This window comes from Bombina bombina, chromosome 4 (assembly GCF_027579735.1).
Source record: "Bombina bombina isolate aBomBom1 chromosome 4, aBomBom1.pri, whole genome shotgun sequence".
Lineage (NCBI taxonomy): Eukaryota > Metazoa > Chordata > Amphibia > Anura > Bombinatoridae > Bombina > Bombina bombina.
The window spans coordinates 991,810,888-991,832,856 of NC_069502.1; the positions used below are offsets into that span (position 1 = coordinate 991,810,888).

Sequence of the window (21,969 nt, forward strand, 5' to 3'; positions counted from 1 at the left end):
TCATTTAATTTTTAACATTTCTTTCTCTTTAATGACTATTTATATTCAGACTGACATAAGTACATGGTGGGTTTTACAATTAGCTGCTTAATACATTTAACAGAGAAATATAAGCTAGATGTATTGTAACATATATTTCCTTCTTTCAAGGGAGGATTTCATGGAAATTTGACCATCATTCCAAAAGATTCCCCTTTCCAGATTAGTGACTTGGGCATAATTACAGTGAACCACTCTTCAGAATTAGACAGAGAGAGAAACAAATGCATCAACTTTCAGGTATTGCTATATTGTATAAATAAACTTACATTAATTATATATGTTTTTTTTAAAAAAAGATACATATTTATGTGCCTCAAAAGCTGCAGTCAACTTGGATTTCAGGGCTTCCTTTGAGGGATTCTTCCTACATATTTATGTGCCTCAAAAGCTGCAGTCAACTTAGATTTCAGGGCTTCCTTTGAGGGATTCTTCCTACATATTTATGTGCCTCAAAAGCTGCAGTCAACTTGGATTTCAGGGCTTCCTTTGAGGGATTCTTCCTATTGGGTTTAAGAGGAAGAATTATTTATTTATTTATAAAATATTTTACCAGGAAGGATACATTGAGATTTCTCTCGTTTTCAAGTAGGTCCTGGGTCCACAAAACATTGCATTGATACAATAGGGTACAATAAAATACAAAAACAATAATAATACACAATATATGCAAACATTTAACATAGAACAGGTAGGAAATATTTAATCGACCATGACAGGTGCATTCTGTTTTGAGATATGTAGAGAGGGATCTCTTAAAGGATATTAGGCTTGGGGAAGGTTTGAAAGTGTGCGGGAGGTCATTCCATAATTGTGGTGCTCCGTAGGAAAAGGAGGATCGAGCTGCTTTCTTTTTGTTAACCAGTATGAGGTAGATAAATTGCTTTATTCAATATCTGTAATTAAAGGGGGTTTCTTCTTTCACCTATTGTTTCTGGTTTGATTCCTGGGATATGGTTTAGGCTGGAAATGTTATATTTTTTGCTACATTAGTGTTGCAGCTCTAGACAGATGAGTCTAAGTTACATTTCCAAACATGCTGTGGTTCCAATAAATGGTATTTGGTTTTATAAACTATAGGCCTGTGAAGACTAATTAATATGCATATTTTTTCAGTTTAAGAGCTGGTTCTCTATAGTCTTCCTAAATTTGACAAATTATCATTGAATGGGGCTGCTCCTCTGTTTGTAGTCTATGGTTGCAGGTATCTATTTTTGCTCTGCGGTTTGTTTTTAAAAGCTATGTATTTCTAAAAAAAGGCTCTAAATATATTATTCAGAACATTCCTTATTCGGTAAGCTCCGATTTTACCTGGAGTTAGCATCTATTATAGTCTACTACTAATGGTAAGCGCTAGACTAAAGCTGCTCCTTATAGGGCACCCATTTTAACCCTGTAAAAACTACACTGGAGAGGATAAATACAGATGGAAATCTATGCGTAAGTCTTCCAAAAAAGCTTCATAAATCAAACCAAGAATGTCAGTGTTAATTATTAAAAAAAACATGTAAACAGATTTGTCTAACGTTGAGAAGTTGTCTTGTTTCCATCATCCAGATCATTATAATATCTTTGCTTTGCACCAGGAGAGTTTTCCAGTTTGTAGCTCCTCTTTTAGGTTGGCCTTTTCTCCATGGAGCTTTATTTACCAAGGTTCTTTTAGCAACTCTGAAAAAGATTTGTCCACATAGTATATCTGTTACTCCTTATCTAGCAGAAACCATTGTCAAAACCTAATCAGCAATACTATCTGGCAGTTTGGCACACATTCAAGGTGATTTAGATGCTTCAGAACAGTTTTCCCAAAATCTTTTTAGTGCCAACATATAAGGTAAATTTCTTGAGAATTATTCTAGTTTGTCCAGTTCATTTCTGCCACAGCTTAATGTTTTCAAGACCATGCCATAGATTCTACATGCAAAATGATTGTATGTTGGTACTGGATTGGATAGCAGATACTTTGGATGCAGTTCTATTTGCATGTTTTCCTGTAAGTGAATTGCAGTGGAACTGTCTGTCCCACTAGATCCTTTAGACTTCTCTTGGAGAATTAATATCTTCATCAGGTGAAGGTTTGTATATTTTGGTGGTTGGCACAGTGCAGGTAGTTTCACTGTCTTAAAGGGATAGGAAAGTCAAAATTGAAACTTGCATTCAGATAAAGTATGTAATTTTAAGACACTTATAAATTCACTTCTATTTTTAAATGTGCTTTGTTCTCTTGGTATCCCTTGTTGAGAAAGAATACACATATATCCTAAACTAGTGGGAGCTAGCTGCTTATTGGTACATGCACACATTTGTCTCTTATGATTGACTAACTAGATGTGATCAGATAGCTGCCAGTAGTGCAATGCTGTTCCTTCAGCAAAGGATAACAAGATAATGAAGCAGATGTAATACTAGAAGTAAATGGTAAAGTTGTTTGAAATTGCATGTTCTCTTCAAATCATGAAAACATTTTTTTAAGTTTTCCTGTCCCTTTAAAAAGTGCTCAGAAGGAGGCGGAGCCTAGAGAGGCACAGTAATGGTCGCATAAGTGCCGAGCTCCGGGCAGACAACAAGGTCTAAAAGGCGAATATGGCTTGATAATAGCTGTTTAAAAAGGGCTGAGCGTATTGCAAGACTGACCGGACCACCAGTGTGCCTTTTAAAGCGAAACAGCACGACAGAACAGCCGACACGGAGGAAAGGTGTGCAGTACGTTAAGGAGACACAGGCCGGCGGCCATATTTGAAAAATCCCACGCGGCTCGATTACAGGGTCTTCTATCCTGAGAACTGGGTGTCTGAGCGTGCGGTCGCTCAATTAGCTCCATAAGTGACACCGGAGCATGCAAGTGAGGGGAGATTGTGTGAGACTAAGAGATGGTTGGTGATGGAGCACAGGACAATCGGAGCTGCTATCATAGAAATTGAGGAGAAGGAAGCAGGTATGGTGAACGATTAAAAGATCGTTATGCAACTTATTTGATACCAATAGACTCCCTAAGCCTGCTCAAAGGGTCACGCTGTGGCTCAATATATAAAAGGCATAACGGATACTGTATGCATGGAACATGCAGCGATAAATATAAAGTCTGCAGGAGATATATAGGTAAAGGGATCTGGCAGATACATAGATAAAGAAGAGTATGACTATACACCAGAGTGGTTTTTAATGGTGGATATCTAAACTTTGAAGGGATCAGTGGGAGACAGTTCACAAGCAAGGCAGAAAAGGATTAAGTGACATTATACTGTTCTCATAACGGCTGTGACTGAGAAAGGGTTCAAACACATAGATGAAAGATTACAACATGGCAGCTAAAAGGAACACAAAGGCTACACCTTTAAGCAAACAAACTTCAGCATCCATGTTCTTTAAAGCCTCAAGGGGTGAGAAATCCCCAGAACAGCATCTTACACAGTCAGATGAAGAGAGAGACCTAGTCATCAGACAACAAAATGAGGCAGATAATCAAACACCAATAACAAAAGCTGATCTCGAGCATTTAGTGTCAAAGCAAGACATCTCCACTAATTTTGAGAAATTATTAGATAAAATGGAAACCCTGCAGAACACTGTAACTAACAGCCTAGCGGAGCTTAAGCAGGAAGTAGGAGATTTAGGCTCCAGAATGGATTCGCTCGAAGAAAGCGGTGATGCACTGTCAGAGGGCCTGAATGATGTTACATCTCAAGTGTCTTCGCAGCAGCAAGAAATTGAAAACATCTATGATAAGCTAGAAGACCTTGAGAACCGCAGCCGACGTTGTAATATACGCCTGAAAGGTGTACCCGAATCTGTGGGCCCTAAAGATCTCAACACGTACCTACTCAACTTATTTCAGGGTATTACTGGCGCTGGCGGGGATGAAAAATTTCAGATGGAGAGGGCACACAGGGCCCTCAGGCCAAAGCCTAAAGGAGAAGAACCGCCAAGGGATATCATTGTTAGGATGCTCAGATTTCAAGAGAAAGAGGAAATCCTGGCAGCGGCCCGCAGAAACCCCACATTTAAACATCAGGGTAATATCATACAATTTTTTCAGGACTTATGCTTGAGGACACTACAAAGAAGGGGGGCCCTCAGGCCTCTCACATCTATGCTGAGAAAGAATCAAATCCCGTACAGGTGGGGATTCCCTTTTGCTCTCCACATCTCATGGGAAAATAAGATATTCTCCAAGAGATTGAAGCTAGACCCTCCGACCCTTCAACCACAGAGGTCTACTATTGGAAATGACACCCAGAACAAACAGCCGTTCCAGAAAAAATGGGCAAAAGTCCCGGAAAAGAAAAGGAAGACGTGAAGATCAGGGAGCGGCTTTATCTCAGCAATGTTGTGGCGGGTTCTGCAGAGCTCGCTGGCAGGACAATGGACCAACAGTTCCTTTTTCCTTTGGACATAGGCTATGCCCATCCAATGGTTTCAACGGACAGATGAGTATAGTACTGAGAAGTTTTAATGTTTAGTTTTTTTTCAATGTTACAGGTTATGGCCGGACAAGGTCTTAAGATTTCATATTAAAGAGGGGGACTTAAACAAGAGGCGGAGGGCCTGGCTTGCCAGGAGATCTGCCTATCAATATACCACAATGTGTAACTACTCTGAACTTTTTAAGGAAACTCTGAAGGCCTCATCTCTCCCCCTGATGGGGGGCCCAGAGCAGGACAAGATTTCATAAACATTCTACAGAAATAGAAACAGCTATTAGAGTTAAACCTTTAGTGTTTAAAAACGCCAATGATATAGTTTAAGACAGAAGAGGAAGTATTGTAACTGCCCTTTTATTTAGGATGCTATGTTGGTTAGTTATGACAGAAATTGTTATTGTTCAAGTTCAAGGTTATTATTTGTTATTGTTTTTTTTACTTATCCATTCTTTTTTTCAGGGGGTGCCGTATAAAGGTAAGGACAGGGTCCATAGGACTCAAAGAAAGGTATGGAGATTAGAGGTGATAGGTTGCATCAAGTTAGGATACACTCACAAGGTAGGCCGACTTTCTAGACAAGAGGAGATTAAGGGGTTGGAAGAGAGGAGAAGAATTACGCTTGAATGACAAATAGCTTAATCTTAATTTCTCACAATGCAAGGGGTCTTAACACAGATATAAAGCGCAGAACAGCTATGTCGCAATACCTAAAATTAAAGGCTAAAATAATATTCTTACAAGAGACACATTTTGTAGAATCTACCATTCCAAGATATTGGTCAAATCATTTTCCACAACACTTTCACTCTACATCTGACTCCAAAAAAAGAGGGGTTTCTATATTGATACATAGATCTTTAGACTTCATAGTAGATAAAGTTTGCAAGGATAAGGAAGGAAGATTTGTGATAGTTCAGGGCATGATGCAAGATACAAAGATAGTGTTCTGTAATATATACGCCCCTAATGAGACTCAAAACACCTTCTTTTCTCAACTGTCACAAAGACTCACACAGTGGTCACAAGCTAGAATAATTCTGGCGGGCGACTTTAATGTTAATATGAAAGTGGGAAACTGACGAGTAAACAACATAGAAACAATAGCATAACAAAGTCCATTAAAACCTCACTGGCAGAACATAATTTGGTGGATTCGTGGGAGGCAGTGGGCAACTCAGGGCATGACTATACTTACTACTCTCCAGCGCATAAAATTTATACCACTCTTGATTATATATATGTAAGCCAGATCCTTACTCCCAATTTAGTCAAATCAGGCACCCAGGCATGTGCCTGGTCAGACCACTCACTGGTATACTTGGAACTTTCGGGACTCTTGGACTTTTCTAGGCAGAGATCATGGACATATAACCCAACATTATTAAGGGACCCCGAGATACATGGGAGAATTCAGAAGGCACTGGGGGAATACTGGGATATTAATGAAAATTCAGTAAGAAACCCGTTAGTGAGTTGGGCTGCTCATAAACCTTTCCTAAGAGGACTTCTTATAAAGGAGAAGTCGATCAAAAACAAGAATTCAATCAGACTAGTAAACACACTTCAGGGGGAGGTGGAACAACTGGAAAGGGAACACCAACGTACACTGTCTGACAGGACATATAGAATACTGACGACTAAACGAAGGGAACTGGCCAAAATATTAAACAACGCATCTATAAGAGCGGCCCTAAGACTGAAAGCTCAGTACTTTGTGTTTGCCAACAAACCGGACAGATACCTAGCACATAAATTAAGAGAGCGGAACAAATTCTTCTCTATACCTAAATTATTTCAGAGTAACGGTGTTTTGACCTCGAATCCGCAGGAAATATCAGACAGCTTTGCTCGGTATTACGAGAACCTTTATGACGGGAAGAAAGTGGCCCCAGGGAATACAGCACAACAGACAACTAGATTCTTGGACAGGGCAGGACTAAAAGTGATAGAGGACAGGGACCTAGAGAGTCTTAATGCGAAAATCACGAATGCAGAGGTATTAGGGGTGATTAGGGACCTAAAAGTAGGCAAGGCAGCAGGACCTGATGGCCTGACAGGGGAGTACTACAAACTTTTTAAAAAAGAATTGCTACCACATTTAGTCAATTTTTGTAATGGGATCATGGAAGGGTGGGAGTTGCCACAAGAGTTGTTGCAAGCAAAGATTATAGTGATACCGAAAAATGGGAAAAATGCAAAATATTGTCATAACTACAGACCGATTTCCCTGATAAATCACGATATCAAAATATTCGCAAAAATTATGGCAAACAGACTAAAGGTGATTCTACCCTCACTGATCCATCAAGATCAGGTAGGGTTTGTTCAGGGGAGGGAGGCCCCGGATAATGTAAGGAGAGTGGTGACCCTGACTGATTACTTGACGGCGACTGAGAAACCAGCTCTACTCCTGTCGCTAGACGCGGAAAAAGCGTTCGACAGGGTAGACTGGGATTTTATGTTTCGAGTATTAAACACTATGGGTTTTAAGGGGGACTTTGTTCAGGCACTAAAAGGAATATATTCCAGGCCAACGGCGGTGGTGGGGGCAGCGGGATACCTGTCGAGACCAATAGATGTTTTGAATGGAACCCGTCAAGGGTGCCCGCTGTCGCCGTTGCTATTTGCAATTTGTATAGAGCCACTGGCTTCGTACATCAGGAATGAGAAAAATATTTCGGGGGTACAGATAGCCTCCTCTGAATATAAACTAATGCTGTTTGCGGACGATGTTCTGTTGACGCTCACTAGGCCACTATGTTCCCTGCCTAATCTCTATAGAGTTTTGGAGGAGTTCTCAGATATCTCGGGGTACAAGATCAACCGAGACAAATGCGAGGCTCTGCCGATCTGTCTACCCTCCCATACTATGAAGGCTGTGGAGCTGAACTTTGCTCTTTCCTGGGCGAAAACTAACATAACGTACCCAGGGGTTAAGCTGAACGGAAAGATTGCAGATCTATATAGGTTAAATTATATCCCTATCTATAAAGCTATTAAGAAGGATTTGGGTAGGTGGAAAAAGGGTAATTTTTCGTGGTATGGGAGGCTCATGGCTGTTAAGATGAATGTCCTGCCAAGGCTGATGTACCTTTTTAGAGCTCTGCCAATCAAAATTCCAGTATCGGAATTAAGGGGTCTACAGGAAGACCTGTTAAGATTTCTGAGAGGAGACGGGAAGGCTAGAATAGCTTCACAATTGTTGAAGCAACACAGGCAGGTGGGGGGAGTAGGAGCCCCCAACTTGGTGGAGTACTACCAGGCATCCAGGCTGGCACAGACGGTGGTATTGAGCAAATCTAATAACGATTTAGTCTGGCCAAAGATCGAGGCAGAATTGGCGGGATGTAATAGCTCAGCAGATATATTATGGGACCCGGAGATACACAAAATATCGAGGGGATACAAATCCACAATTACATTGAATTCAATCAGCTTGTGGAATAAGATTACGAGGGAATTAAAGCTATGTAGGACAGAGTCTTTACTTATGCCAATTAAATTCCTATTGCCCACAGAAGTGAGAAAGGTAGTGAGTAAATGGGAAAATAAGGGCCTATATAGGGTGGCTGATTTTCTACATAGTTCAAGTAAACTCACGTTTATCCAAGTCAGAGAGAAATTAGAACCAGAACAGTTAAAGTGGTACATGTACTTACAGATTTCCTCTGCGCTATCAAAATACATGACACACAAACAGGCACAACCGACAACAGCTCTTGAGAGAATGATTAGAGCCCCCACAAGGGGAAAGCGACTGATTTCTCAAATCTACCTGTTAATTCAGGAGGCCAAGTATACCACCAAGTCACCCTTAATTGAGAGATGGGAAAGGGATACATTAGATACACGGGAAAAGAGTGAATGGGACGACTTGATGTTAAATGCTAGCAAGGGATTGATTAGTGCGGACATGAGAGAAAACTGCATTAAGGTTTCTTTTAGATGGTATTTGAAACCTGTAACGACAGCACACTATACTTCATCACATCAAGGAAACTGCTACAGAGGTTGTCATGACAGGGGGACTTTTAAACACATGTGGTGGGATTGCCCGGGGGTTCAGTCACTCTGGAGGAGACTGTCAGACTTGATAGGGTCTCTGTTAGACGAAAATGTAACCTTGACAATGCCACAAGCACTACTGCACGATAAGGTAAGGCCATTCAACAGGTCCATTAATAAGTTTATTAAAATTCTTTGTACATGTTTGAGAATCTGTGTGGCTAGGCATTGGAAGGTAGGAACACCCTCATGGCAAGAGGTAGTGGATAAAATCTCAGACACATATAATATGTCAGAATTGGCGGCCTGGGAGCAGGGGCACCCTGAACAGTTTCAGAAGGTATGGTATTATTGGATACTGAGGAAAGAGTAGCAGTAAGGGGTGGACACACGGAGTAGGAAGTAGAAACTAGAATGGGGGAAGCCACCCAATATGATGAATGACAACGGAACTTGATGCAGTTACATTCGCATTAGGAAACTTGACTGTGTATAGTATTCAACACATTCACAAATAGACAATCACCTCTAATTTAGGAGATATGGCACCTCCTGAGGGGGGAGGGGGGGTTATAGGATAGGATAGGTTTAGTTAAGGCTCATGGTACAAGGTATGGGTCTCACTCTACGTGACCGGCGAATATAAAAGTGAGGAGTATTTGAGCAACAATGGTTTGGTAGAGTCTGCAATGAATATATTGCAAATCGACCCATATGTACTAGTTATTGTACTGTTTTTTTTTTTTTTTCTTGTTTAAATCTTGTAAACCAATAAAAACTATTTCAACTAAAAAGTGCTCAGAAGAGGTCTCCTCAGGATTTCTCCCTTTGCATAAATACGTCTAGCTCAGTGAATGGCTTCTGACTCTAAAGCCAGGAGGACACTTGTTTATCCAGATCATGTTATTATTAAATGATGGCATCTGCATATATCAACTAAAAGAAAGCTTGCATTGCTAGAAATTACAGTGAGTCTCAGACAAGCAATTCATCTCTAGTTAATGTCTACCCTTTATCTTCCAGGTAACAAAAAATCTTTACAATTATTATCTTAAGACTATCATTTTGGTGGCTTTGTCAACAGCTAGTCATATTTATGATCAGGGTGCTCTCCTTTTTGTTTCTTATCTGACATTCCATCATGATAAGGTGATTTGTAGAACATCTACGCCATTTCTGCAAAATGTAGTTTCTTCTTGATATATTATTTCTGAGTTGGTTTCCTAATATGTATAAGTCATCTAAAATGAAAAGATGCTCATGGATAATTATTATTATGTGCTTAAGACCTTGTTTTTCTATTTCTCCTAAAGTGTGTGTACTTTGTATGCCATACATATCTATACTATAATCGCGTTTGTAACGCATCCATCGCCGTCGGCAGTTGTGCACGCATCCTCAAAGGAATGTTGGCAGCGCGAGGCAGCCAGATGCATTCCGAAAATGGCAGGGTGGTGAAAGAATCCACTGAAGATTCTTTCATCACCCTGCCATTTTCGGAATCCTCCGGGATGTAGCAAAGGCAAATGGAGCATTACAAAAAAAGAAACTAACCACCCGCAATAAGTATTAAAAAACAACAACTAACCACCCCCATCGGCAGTAGCGCACGCATCCTCAAAGGAATGTTGGCAGCACGAGGCAGCCAATAGAATGAGAATTCACCTGGATGCAGTGAAGCTGCATCCAGGTGGATTCCGAAAATGGCAGGGTGGTGAAAGAATTCACAGAAGGGCGTTTTTTTGTGTTTTTTTTTTTAATACTTATTGCGGGCGGTTAGGTTTTTTTTTTTTTTAATGCTCCGTTTACCCCCTAAATTAAACCCTTATTTACATAAAAAAGAATACTACATTACAATTAAAATTTAAAAAATGACATTACATTAATCAAAAATTACAGAAAATAAAAAAAGGCTAACGTCGGGGGCGGAGCTAGCCGCAGCACAGCTTGGACGTGCTTGAACTGAGCTCCTGAGCTGTTAAGTGTTTAATTGCTATATTAACTGAATTTTCTGCTATAAATTTGGGTCAAAGTGGGTATATAGGTAGTCCTTTGCCTTACGCTACAGATTGGCTGACTTTTTTTCACTTCAGAAAGCTAACTTGGGACCTGACATCTGTGCTCACCGTGAGCAGCTCTGATACTGAGCCTGTGGCGATGGATTACTACACTGCTCTGAGGGAGACCTATTAACTTGCGAACGCTACAAATTCCTACTGGGACGTGCTGCAGAGGTTCTCTATCTCCGGAGGGTCGGGGCTCTGCTCCGGAGAATTGAGCAGTATTACCTCCTGTTGCTATCACCCGCCTGCCTCTCACCTCATTGCTCCGGAGGGCCAGGGATCCGCTCCGGAGCACTTACCTAGAAGACCGTCCATCTACTACACATAGACCGCGAGACCGGGTGCTCTGCTTGGCCGCACTTGCAAGACGCTGCTCCTTGTTTGCCGTGATTAGCCGCCAGCTTACCTTCATTGCCCCTGGAGGGGTAGCCGGAACAGAAAAAGGCGCGAAGAGATGCCATCTTGGGCCTACCTGCCTTGCATCCACGCTGGATCTGCTGACACAGAGGCCTCCTGCCAGGCGGAGGTATCAAGTCCCGGCATCTGCCCCTGAACGCCGGTTAGCTGGATTAGTGCCGGGTGCCCGCTCACGATAGTGTGCGGTTTGGAGGAGGCGCCTTAACCTTAGCCACTGAAGAAGTCCCTGCACAGGTTCCGGAGGGTCGGGGCTCCGCTCCGGAGCTGTGACTTGCTGCGCAATAGACTGCAGTTACCAACCGGGTTTCTGCCACTCACCACCAAGTTCCAGAGTGTGACAGGCTGGAGGACGACCCAGAACTCCATAGAGGTGAGAACATTTGTAACCTGTCCCTGGGCCCTTACACTTGTTACCCCCAACACAGGCCTCAGTATACCCAGAGGTTGAGGCCGGGCTGTTCTGCTCTGCTCCTGGGTGGGTACGGCCTAAGCATAAGAACTCCAGGGGACTCAGTGATCTTTAGACACATCTATAATAAGGACGATCCTGAGTGCAGCTTGCATATTTAAGACTCAGTGGGAGACCTTTCTTACAACCTGCCCACCCAGTTAAAACAGGCGAGGGGTGCTCTTAGGGAACAGAAACTAGATAACCTCCACCCTTGCTTTTTGGGGCACTGGAAGTACTCCCCCACACTTACCTAACCAGAGTGATTTAAGCTGATGAGGCTCAACAAACTTCCTAAGTGAACTCACCTACATTACAAGTGCCTCTAAAATCTCAAGGTACTTGGGAATTATTGTCTCCACACCCTAATCGCAAGGGTATAAACTCTACGCACCCCCCTCTACACCTATACTACTTGCTTGGTTGCAACAGACTTGATTGCTAAAACATAGTGGGTGGCTGCTGCGACAGCTTATGTACCTTTGGGTTCCTGGCCCAAAGTGGAGTGTTACTTTATATCACTGTTTTGCTAATCATTTTTTGCTTCCTACAGGTCCTCCCTACAGTGGTTAGTCTGGTTGTAATTTAGGCAAGTTGGTTCTCAAACACCAACTCCTCAAAGCTCTCCCTTTCCGGCCTAGCTAGTCTAGGCTGGTCACCTCCACTCCCCCTTTCCCCTTCCTTTTGGTCGTATCCCCTTTTCCTGAGCTGAGAGGCAGTTTTGTAAGATCAGAGGAGGCCCATTTAGCAGTGTTATCTTTTATACTCTATGTATGTTAAATACTTGTCATTTATCTGTGTACCTGGCATCCCCACATTGTAAATTGTTGTTATTCGTCTGAGAAATTTTACACGTTTGTCCCTCACCTTCCCGCTCCCACACAGCTTGTCTGGGTGGGTCACTTCCTATTTCCTTTCCCCTTCCTTCGGGTCGTATCCCTAGGTTCCCCAAGGTGAGGGGCTAGAATTAGTGCCCAGCACGTCTGCAGTAGGTCTACTCTATATTCACAAAAATTTTGACTTCTTACCAATTTACTACTCTTTGCCTGAGAAATCTTATACGTGGGTCCCTCACCTTTCCGCTCCTGCCCAGCTTGTCTGGGTGGGTCACCTCCAATTCCTTCGGGTCGTATCCCTAGGTTCCCCAAGGTGAGGGGCTAGCACGAGTGCCCTACACTTCTGCAGCAGGTTTATTTTATGCTAATGATGTAGTTTTTCCTATGAAGTGTAACTCAGCCCCGCTCTAACCATGAGATAGGTTGTCCTTAAACTGTATATTTGAATGTGCCATGCATAACCCTTGATTTTCTACCAGCACAGCAGCATATTGCCTATGAGCCCTCAGTGACCCTTCACTCTGTTTCTCTGGAATATAGTTACTAGCCCATAAAATGCCTCACATGATGAAGAAACACTCAAAGTCAAACCCCAAACCTAAGAAGACAGTGTTTGACCATTTTGCGCACTCTACTAAAGAGTCTCTGCCCCACCCAGGTGTTGAAATGAGTGAACCTGACTCTCAAAATGAGGAGTCTCAATCCAGCCTACACTCCGCAACCGCCTCTCAACACTATATTACAGAATCATCACTCAAGAAACTCTTAGCCAATCAGACTAAGTCCATCACCCAAGAAATCCAGCGCAGCTCTGCAGAACTTAAGAAGGAGATCTCAGAAATTGGTGACAGAGTCGACGCGCTGGAGTGCAAGCAGGATGATCAGGCTGTAGATCAAGCCAATATTCTGGCCTATGCCGAAAATCTGGCTGAGCAGATTTCACAATTGGAATCTAAACTGGCTGATATGGAGGACAGATCGAGACGCAGTAATATAAGATTCAGAGGAGTCCCAGAGTCCGTAGCTCCGGCAGACATACAAGGCTATCTTCAAGATCTTTTCAGAGAACTTATAGGCACCCCTGATGGCCTCACTAGCACAATGGAGAGGGCTCACAGGGCATTGCGCCCCAGGACAGTGAGCTCTGACAAGCCGAGAGACATCATAGCGTGTTTTCATAGCTTCTTATATAAGGACCGCCTTCTACAAGCCGCCTACAAAAAAATAAATCTTAGTGGTAGATTTGAGCGAGTACAGCTATTACCTGACATATCAGCACACACCCTCCAACAGCGTCGCCACTTTCAGCCAGTTACCACTGCTTTGCGTAAGGCCAATTTTCGGTATCGCTGGGGGTTCCCTACCAGGCTCCTGGTAACCAAAGATAACCAGACCATAACTATCACCACACCTTCTCAGGGCATGACTCTTCTTGCCTCATGGGGATTATTGTCGGACCCCCTGAACACACGGGTCCAACCCCAACCTGCCTTAAGAGCCTCAGCTCCTGAATGGTCGACAAAGGATCAGAGGGCAAAGAGACCTAAGATACAACAATCCCAAGAATCCCAAGAACACTCCGAGCCTACTTTGTAGGTTCCTTCAGGAGCCACTGGCCCTGGTCTGAATGTGTATAGGCTCCTAGGACTCAACTGAAAGGTGTCACTGCCCAGCCTGCACCATGAGTCAGGCGAGGTACTTGTGAGGTTTAGAGAGCCGTTAAATTGCTTGTTCATTTAATAAGTTTTATGTTATCTCTCTTGGTTAGATATGTTATCTGCTGTTTTGTAACCACTTAAGTTTAAGCACTTCATGTTAAGACGATTATGTTCTTAGAGCGGGGCTGACGTTTTTGCCCCACTGCACTAGCTCCTGAGCTGTATGCTCACCCCCACACTGAAGCCCACGTTAGGGCTCCCTTGAGGTGGACTACTTCCACCGCTCCAGAGGCACTATTAAGTGTCTCCTCTTACTCCTTACCTCTCCTCCCCTTACCTTTTCCCCCATTCTGTTTCCCAGACATTGGTACTTGGACCTTTAACACCCAATTCCTAATTACTCCTAGGTATGACTAGCTCCCCTTTAAGGTTTCTCACCCAAAACGTTAGGGGACTTAACACTCCCTTCAAGAAAAGTCTCTTACTACGCTCACTGAAACACCATAACCCTGACATAGTGTTCCTTCAAGAGACACATTGGCTAATTGACGAGCCGATTAGACTCTCCTCTAAGGAATACACGCATATAGAATATGCACCCTTCACAAAAAAAGCCAGAGGCACAGCTATTCTTCTACACAAGAGGCTAGCTGTTGAACCAGTCCTGACCATTAGAGACCCACAGGCCAGATATGTCATCCTGATTTGTAAAATCAATCACGTTCTATATACTCTCGTGTCAGTCTTCTTGCCCAACACACACCAACCTAACTGCCTCAAACACATACTTCATGTCATTTCCCAGCACAAACAGGGTAGAGTTATTGCTTCGGGAGACTTTAACATGACCTGGGACCTGAAAGTAGATAGAAAATCCTCTGACTCGACCAGGACTCCTCCTTCTACAGAACGACTTGCTGCGATATTCCATACTCTCATGACTGGCTCAGGTTACTTTGATATATGGAGGGCTACCCACACTAAGGACCGAGACTATACACACTATTCACAACCACATCGACAATACGCCAGACTTGACTACATGTTCTCTAGTCTACGGCAGATTCACTAGACCTGGTTACTAACTCAGCCATTTCTATATGCCCCTGGTCTGACCATGACTGTGTCACTGCCGACCTCATCTCCACAAACACTACTCGCTCTAGGGACTCCTGGCGCATGCCCCACAACCTCTTACAAGATATCGCCCTTAGAGAAAAATTGCGCACAGAAATTAAACACTTTCTGCCCAAATAACTGATCTTAAAAATCACATTTCGCAGCTAGAGCTTAGGAGAACCCAAGATAACCTAACTAAACTAAAACAACTGTACTTCTATAAGGGTAATAAGGCGGACACCCTCCTGGCCAACAAAATCAGAAACAGAACTAGTGTCTCGCGTATACATAGCATTGTTAAAGCGAACTCCCTCCTTAAAATCCCTTCACAGACAGGGGAGGCTTTTGCTGAGTATTATTCTAACCTCTATAATATAGAAAAGTCTGAGAATCCCCCTGCGACCCCAACAGACACAATACGCGAGTACTTAAAAGCCTTGAATCTCCCGTCCCTCTCACCCGATCAAAATGATTCTTTAAACTTGCCATTCTCTGTCAGAGAAGTACAACAAGTAATCAGGAACTCTAAATCATTTAAATCGCCAGGCCCAGACGGTTTCCCAGTGCATTTCTATAAAACTTACATTCAAGAACTTTCCCCCTTGCTTCTTAGACTTTACAACTTAGCCAGAGATGAGGGTAAATTCAAGAGAGAATTCCTGGAAGCCACTATCATAACAATTTTGAAACCTAATAAGGACCCTACTCTTTGTGCCAGCTACAGGCCAATCTCGTTAATCAATACTGACATAAAATTCTTCTCAAAACTTTTAGCCAATCGTATTGCCAACCTATTACCCCACCTGGCCAATCCAGACCAAGTGGGGTTTAGCCCCAAAAGAGAAGGGCCAGATAACACTAGAAGACTTTTAAATGTGATGAGCCTGTCACCTGCCTCAACAAACCTATGGCGATTATCTCATTGGACGCTGAAAAGGCCTTTGATCGGGTGAGATGGCGGTTTCTGTGGGAAGTGCTTGAAACCTTCCAATTCCCAAGTTCCCTCGTGGGAGCAATAAATGCCTTATATTCCACTCCTTCCACCTCGGTAAGGGGTCTTGGCTTCCAAACTCCCCATTCTACATTTCCAACGGGACCAGACAGGGATGTCCCCCATTGCCCCTGCTTTTTGCGCTGGCCATTGAGCCGCTGGCAGAGCAAATCAGATTGGACCCACACATGGGTGGGATCACCCTATGTGGCACCAAGCATAATATTACCTTGTTCGCTGATGACATTACCCTTTTTCATCAGATCTCTCGACCACTCTCCCCAGACTCCTACAAATAGTCAAAGAATTTAATGCCCATTCTTATTACAAACTAAACATATCTAAAACAGAGATTTATACCCAAGGCTTCCAGAACTCGTCTCTGGCTCCTCTAAAAGCCAAATACCCTTTCCGGCGGAAACATCAGTGTCACATCCAGGAGTCAGACTCTCCAATGATCTCCCCCGGATTGTCAGGGATAATTACCTCCCTTTGATATTGGAGCTTCGCTCCCTTAGTAAGAGTTGAAATCTCTTGCAAGTCTCGTGGATGGGGCGGATCGCAGCTCTAAAGATGTCTTTCTTACCCCGACTCACATACTTATTTTGTTGCCTTCCAATCAGAGTCCCTAGACAAATTCTCTTACAGTTTCAAAGTGAATTCACTAAGCATATTTGGCAGGGCAAACCTACAAGAGTGGCGCAGAAAGTTCTGCAATTGCCAGGATAAACGGGTGACTAGGCTCTCCCTCGATAGTAAGATACTATGAGGGGGCGATGCTCACCCATATCTCATAATGGGGAGTCAGACAGTCTACCTGCTAATGGCGCTCCATTGAACAGGCCTCGCTGCCCTACAACCTAACGTTACAAGATCTGATCTGGACGCCCACACATTGCCGTAGAGATCTAACCTTGACAAACCCTATTATTCGGGAATGCCTGCACTTCTGGGACAAAATCCGCCATTCTAGACATATTGCCCCTCACCCATCTCCCATTACCTCTATGCCTGGCCTACTAGCAGGCTTACAGGATACCCATCCACTGAAATGGGCTCAACTTGGAGTTCATGTGGTCTCAGACCTCTGTCTTCCACCTCCGGAAAGTGTATTCAGAACCGTCTCTCAGTTAGGGGTGGATGTGGCCTTACCCCATATTCTAAAATTCGAACACCACAGAATCAAAAGCTTCCTGACCACTTGGGGCTTCAAGCCTCAGTTAGCCCGTCCATTAACCCCTTGGGAGACCACATGGAGTCAGGGAAACAGGCTATGTTGACCTCTCTCCAGACACTATACTCTCTTAGACCCTAACCTAAATTCGGAAACAACTCCCCACCTTTCAAAGTGGGAATCCCTACTTGATAAATCATTTACAGAAGAGGTTTGGGGGGACACTCTTGAGCGTACCAAAAAGGCCATACATTGTACAACCTTATTTGAGACTTATTATAAATTGTTGGCTCATTGGTACTATGTACCTATCAGGTTGGCTAAAATATGTACTAGTACGTCCCCTTACTGTTGGAGAGGATGTGGTCAGAGAGGGGACTCTCTACACATCTGGTGGGAATGCCCCAAAATTCGCCCCTTATGGATATGATGCTTTAGGGTTCTTCCCAAATTGGGAGTATCATTACGTAGCTCACCGGCAGTAGCCCTACTACACATAGGTGTCCACACTATCCCTAAGCATCATGCTTACATAAGCATTTACCTTTTTATGTCCATTAAACATCTAATCGCTTGTGATTGGAAAAAAGAGTCCCCACCTAGCTGGACAAGAGTCTGCTCTTATATGGCCTATCTATATACCATGGAAAAAGACATATTTTATAAATTAGGTAATTCCGACCTTTTTGAGCTTACATGGGTTGACTGGAAAGATTCATATGACACAACCTGGAAACCTAATGTCTTGTCCCCCAGTTAGCTTCCCACTGGTGACATAAGGCCTTACCTTTGGCTTAGTATACACGATATTGGATGGCTTACGCGCCACACCCGCTCATGACTAACTACATCCCTCCCCTCCTCCTCTCTTTCCTCCCCCTACCTTACTTCTAGACTCATTCCCTTTCCCCTCTATCCCTAAGCTGAGAGACCTTGGAGTCTCCTTCATACAAGATATAAGGTACCATCATGGTTTATGACTGACTACTGAGTTTTTGGTATCGTTTAGAACAGAGTTTTATCTATTTTAACTATGTAATATTATACTGTTTTGAGGACAGTCTGTGTCCTCACACTGTTAATTTATATCTACTCGCTTTTTTCATTTGTATTAATGACAAATTCAATAAAGCTTTTTGAAAACTTAAAAAAAAAAAAAGGCTATCGTTACAAAAAATAATAAACAACAACCTCTGCGCCGCCTTCGCTGTGGATGAAGATGATGGACCTGCCTGGAAGAAGACTTAGGGTTTATTGGGCAATTTGCAAAAGAGCTGAATGCCCTTTTAAGGGCAGTGAAAAATAGCTGAATGCCCTTTTAAGGGCAATGCCCATACAAATGCCCCTTTAGGGGCAATGTGTAGTTTAGTTTTATTAGTGTTAGGTTTTTTTTTATTTTGGGGGGTTTGGTGGGTGGGGGGTTTTACTGTTAGGGGGGAATTTGTTTATTTTTAATGAAAAAGAGTTGATTTCTTTAGAGCAATGCCCTACAAAAAGCCCTTTTAAGGGCTATTGGTAGTTTATTCTTAGATTAGGGGGTGTTTTTATTTGGGGGGATTTTTTATTTTCATAGGGATTAGGTTTAATTTTTTTTATTTTGAAAGTGTTGTTTGTTTATTTCTGTATTTTTACTTTTTTTGTAGTTTGGGGGGTTACATTTTTAACACATAGACTGCCCTCTGGGCATGCTTATCAACTAGTATATATATATATATATATATATATATATACTGTATACACATATATACTGTATGTGTATATTATATATATATATATATATATATATATACCCTCTGACGAAGTGAACGTTGGTTCACGAAATGCGTACTGGCACGCCCACTTTGACGTCACTTCCGGTCCGGTGAGACCACAATGATCTTCACAGCCACAATGAAGTCTGTCTTGTACAGTACTTGCATCCGGCTTAATCCTTTCATCTGGAAAACTAACTACCTACCTACAGAAACCACATAAATGTTTACTGGACATTTCTAGGTAATATCTACAACAAGCATATTTGGAAAATAAAGGAAATTTGACATCACATCATTTGCCACAAAGGGAATTGTTTATACACTCCCTTCAACTCATACACTTCAATCGGTCAGCCGAAATTAGCTTTTGAGGGCTTTTTTCTGACATTTAGACCTTGATATACAGGACTCACAAACACAGAGTTTGTTTTTTAAAGCTTTGTTCAATTAAGTCTTTTTATCACTTCAAACACTTGTAATACTTGCATTGCATACTCCCAAACCAAGTGATAAGAGTAATAAGAGTAATAAGAGTACTATAAAGCTTGCTACCATAAGCTTGCTACCATAAGCTCTCTACCTTATCCCTATCAGGGGTAAACATTTCTCCAAACTCCACAGAGGAGAAGCACATCATCTGTTTTTTCTGCAAGAGGTATTTACCATACTCCACAGAGCAACGAAATACCATACAGTATACAAAAGAAGTTTACCATCTCCTATAGACAGACGCAAATACCATACTTCACAGAGGAAGGAGAACACCACTCCCCAAAAACACAGAAGGAAAAAAGCACCATACTCCAACAAGGCATAAAGCTATTATCAGCTTTAACACAGATAGGGATTAATTCCTCTCAACTCTTTTAACATACCTCACACGTTTGAGGTTCACAAAGGTGAGCATTTTTTAACTTCTTCATGCTATTAAGTGTACTAGTATAGTCATACTGCACCATAAATTGTTTTCTGTTTATGTCTCCTCCCTACTATGAGTGCTGAAATCTGGGACCCTCACTCTCCACCCCTGTGTGTATATATATATATATATATATATATATATATATACACTCACATATATAGATAGATATATACACACACAACACATAGCCAATATATGTATATATATAAAACACACACACATATACATACATAAGAACTTCAAATATTTCTCCTACGGCTATTAATTAAAGATAATTCTTTGGTGAATGATTTTGGGGCTGTGTATATTTAGAAGCCAACAATAGATAACACGTTGGGAGTGATCTGATAAGGGAATAGTTCTCTTATACTTTGATTTGAATTCCAATATCAATATCCATTTTAACGGTCTTAAGTTTTCTGCTTCATTCCCTTGTAGTGAGTATTAAAAATATATTGATATGAGTGCTTTCTCATTGGCTAAAGAAAACAGATTTAATTTGTGTCTTGAAAATTATATCTCTATTGATATGTTTTAATGTGTTATTTTTTGTAGGTCTGGGCATTTGATACAAATAGGCTAAATTCAAGCGCCATGGTTGTTATAAATCTCCTTGACGTCAATGACAATAATCCAGAGTTCCAAAACCTACCGCTTATTTACACTATACCAGAAGGAGACTATAGAACAGGCACACCTGTAACTGTAGGACATATAAATGCCACTGATATGGATGAGGGATTAAATGGACAAATTATAATCCATTCACCTGATGAAGAAGGAGATGACAACTTCCTTGTACTGCAAGTAAGGAATCAGATTAATAAAGTAGTAGATTTTTTTATTTTAAGAATGAAAAGATACTGATAACACATCAATGTAAATGGTATTATTATTATAATTAATATTATTATTATTATTAATAATAATAATAATAATAATGATAATAATATAACATGTTGATTGAAGTGTTACATTTTAGTCATTATTGTGTGTACATTGAATGAAATGACAACAAATACTTTAGTATTTTAAAATTTGTAAATAGATGCAGTTTAAAAGTAAAAAAAAGACATACATGTGTGTCTATGGCAAACCATTAGAAGAACCATGTGACCTGCTTTGCATGGGATTTAAATTTGTTTTGTTTTGTTTTATACTAATTCACTTTTACTATCAGTTACAATTTTTTCTGGTACCCTTTGTTGTAACTTTTCATTTGAACATACTAAGATAGGATCAAGAACATACACATCTTGAGTTTTATATGTATAGCATTGTTAAAAAAATTATTGTAGATACGTCTACCATATAATGCTTAGGACGTGCACATGAGCATACCTCAGTATGAGTGTGTGGAAATGATCTACTGTAAGTTTCAACAAAAGAGAGCACATTTGATATTAGAAGTAAATTAAGAATTCTTTTAAAATGGTATGCTCCATCTGAATCATAAGCAAGTTGTATTCCTTTGCTTGTCTTCTAACCCTTGTGCCGATTTAGAAAAATTATATTAAAGATAGAGCAATGCATCATGTAAAGTGTAGCACTGAAATACCAAAAGCACCACTCTGAAAGGTTATAGAGGTTATAGTTAGACCACACTTCTAATGGTATTTGCTTCTGAAAAGGTTGAGAACAAAATGGGTTAATTCTATGAAGGGCTCTGCAAAGGATGACATTTTGTGCTATTCTCTAGATAAAATGATACTTTGTATGGGAGAAATTAATTATTTATTTGATTCACTCTAAAATCAGATAATCTAAACTGCATTATATCATATTATATTTCTTAGACAGCAATAATTCCTTTTTGTTTCACACTACTGCTAGACAATGTATGTATTATGCATAAAAAATAATCTATACTGTATGACTGTTCTACATAATAGTATAAATCATTTGGAAAATAATGGTAAATAAATTATAATAATGTAATGTAAGACATAAAAAGTTATGATTGGTCTTTTTGGGCTTTTGTTTTTTGTACCAGAAGATATATTGGTGTAATCACCTATTATATGTTGGAACAGTATAAATTCTCCAACCTCATCAATTAAATAATGGAACCAGTTCAATGAGTGCTTAGTGTGTATTCTTTACAGCGTAACTGCTGAAACCCGCG

The 21,969-nt window shown here is 41.3% G+C and overlaps 1 protein-coding gene across 1 annotated transcript in view; it reads left to right on the forward strand.

The window, feature by feature from the left end:
- Positions 1-21,969, forward strand: part of LOC128658145 (protocadherin Fat 4-like) — a 651,406-nt gene that overhangs the window by 62,406 nt on the left and 567,031 nt on the right. The window contains exons 7-8 of the mRNA XM_053712644.1: positions 151-279; positions 20,400-20,651. Coding sequence (XP_053568619.1) covers positions 151-279; positions 20,400-20,651 — 381 coding nt within the window. The remainder of the gene's footprint in view (positions 1-150; positions 280-20,399; positions 20,652-21,969) is intronic.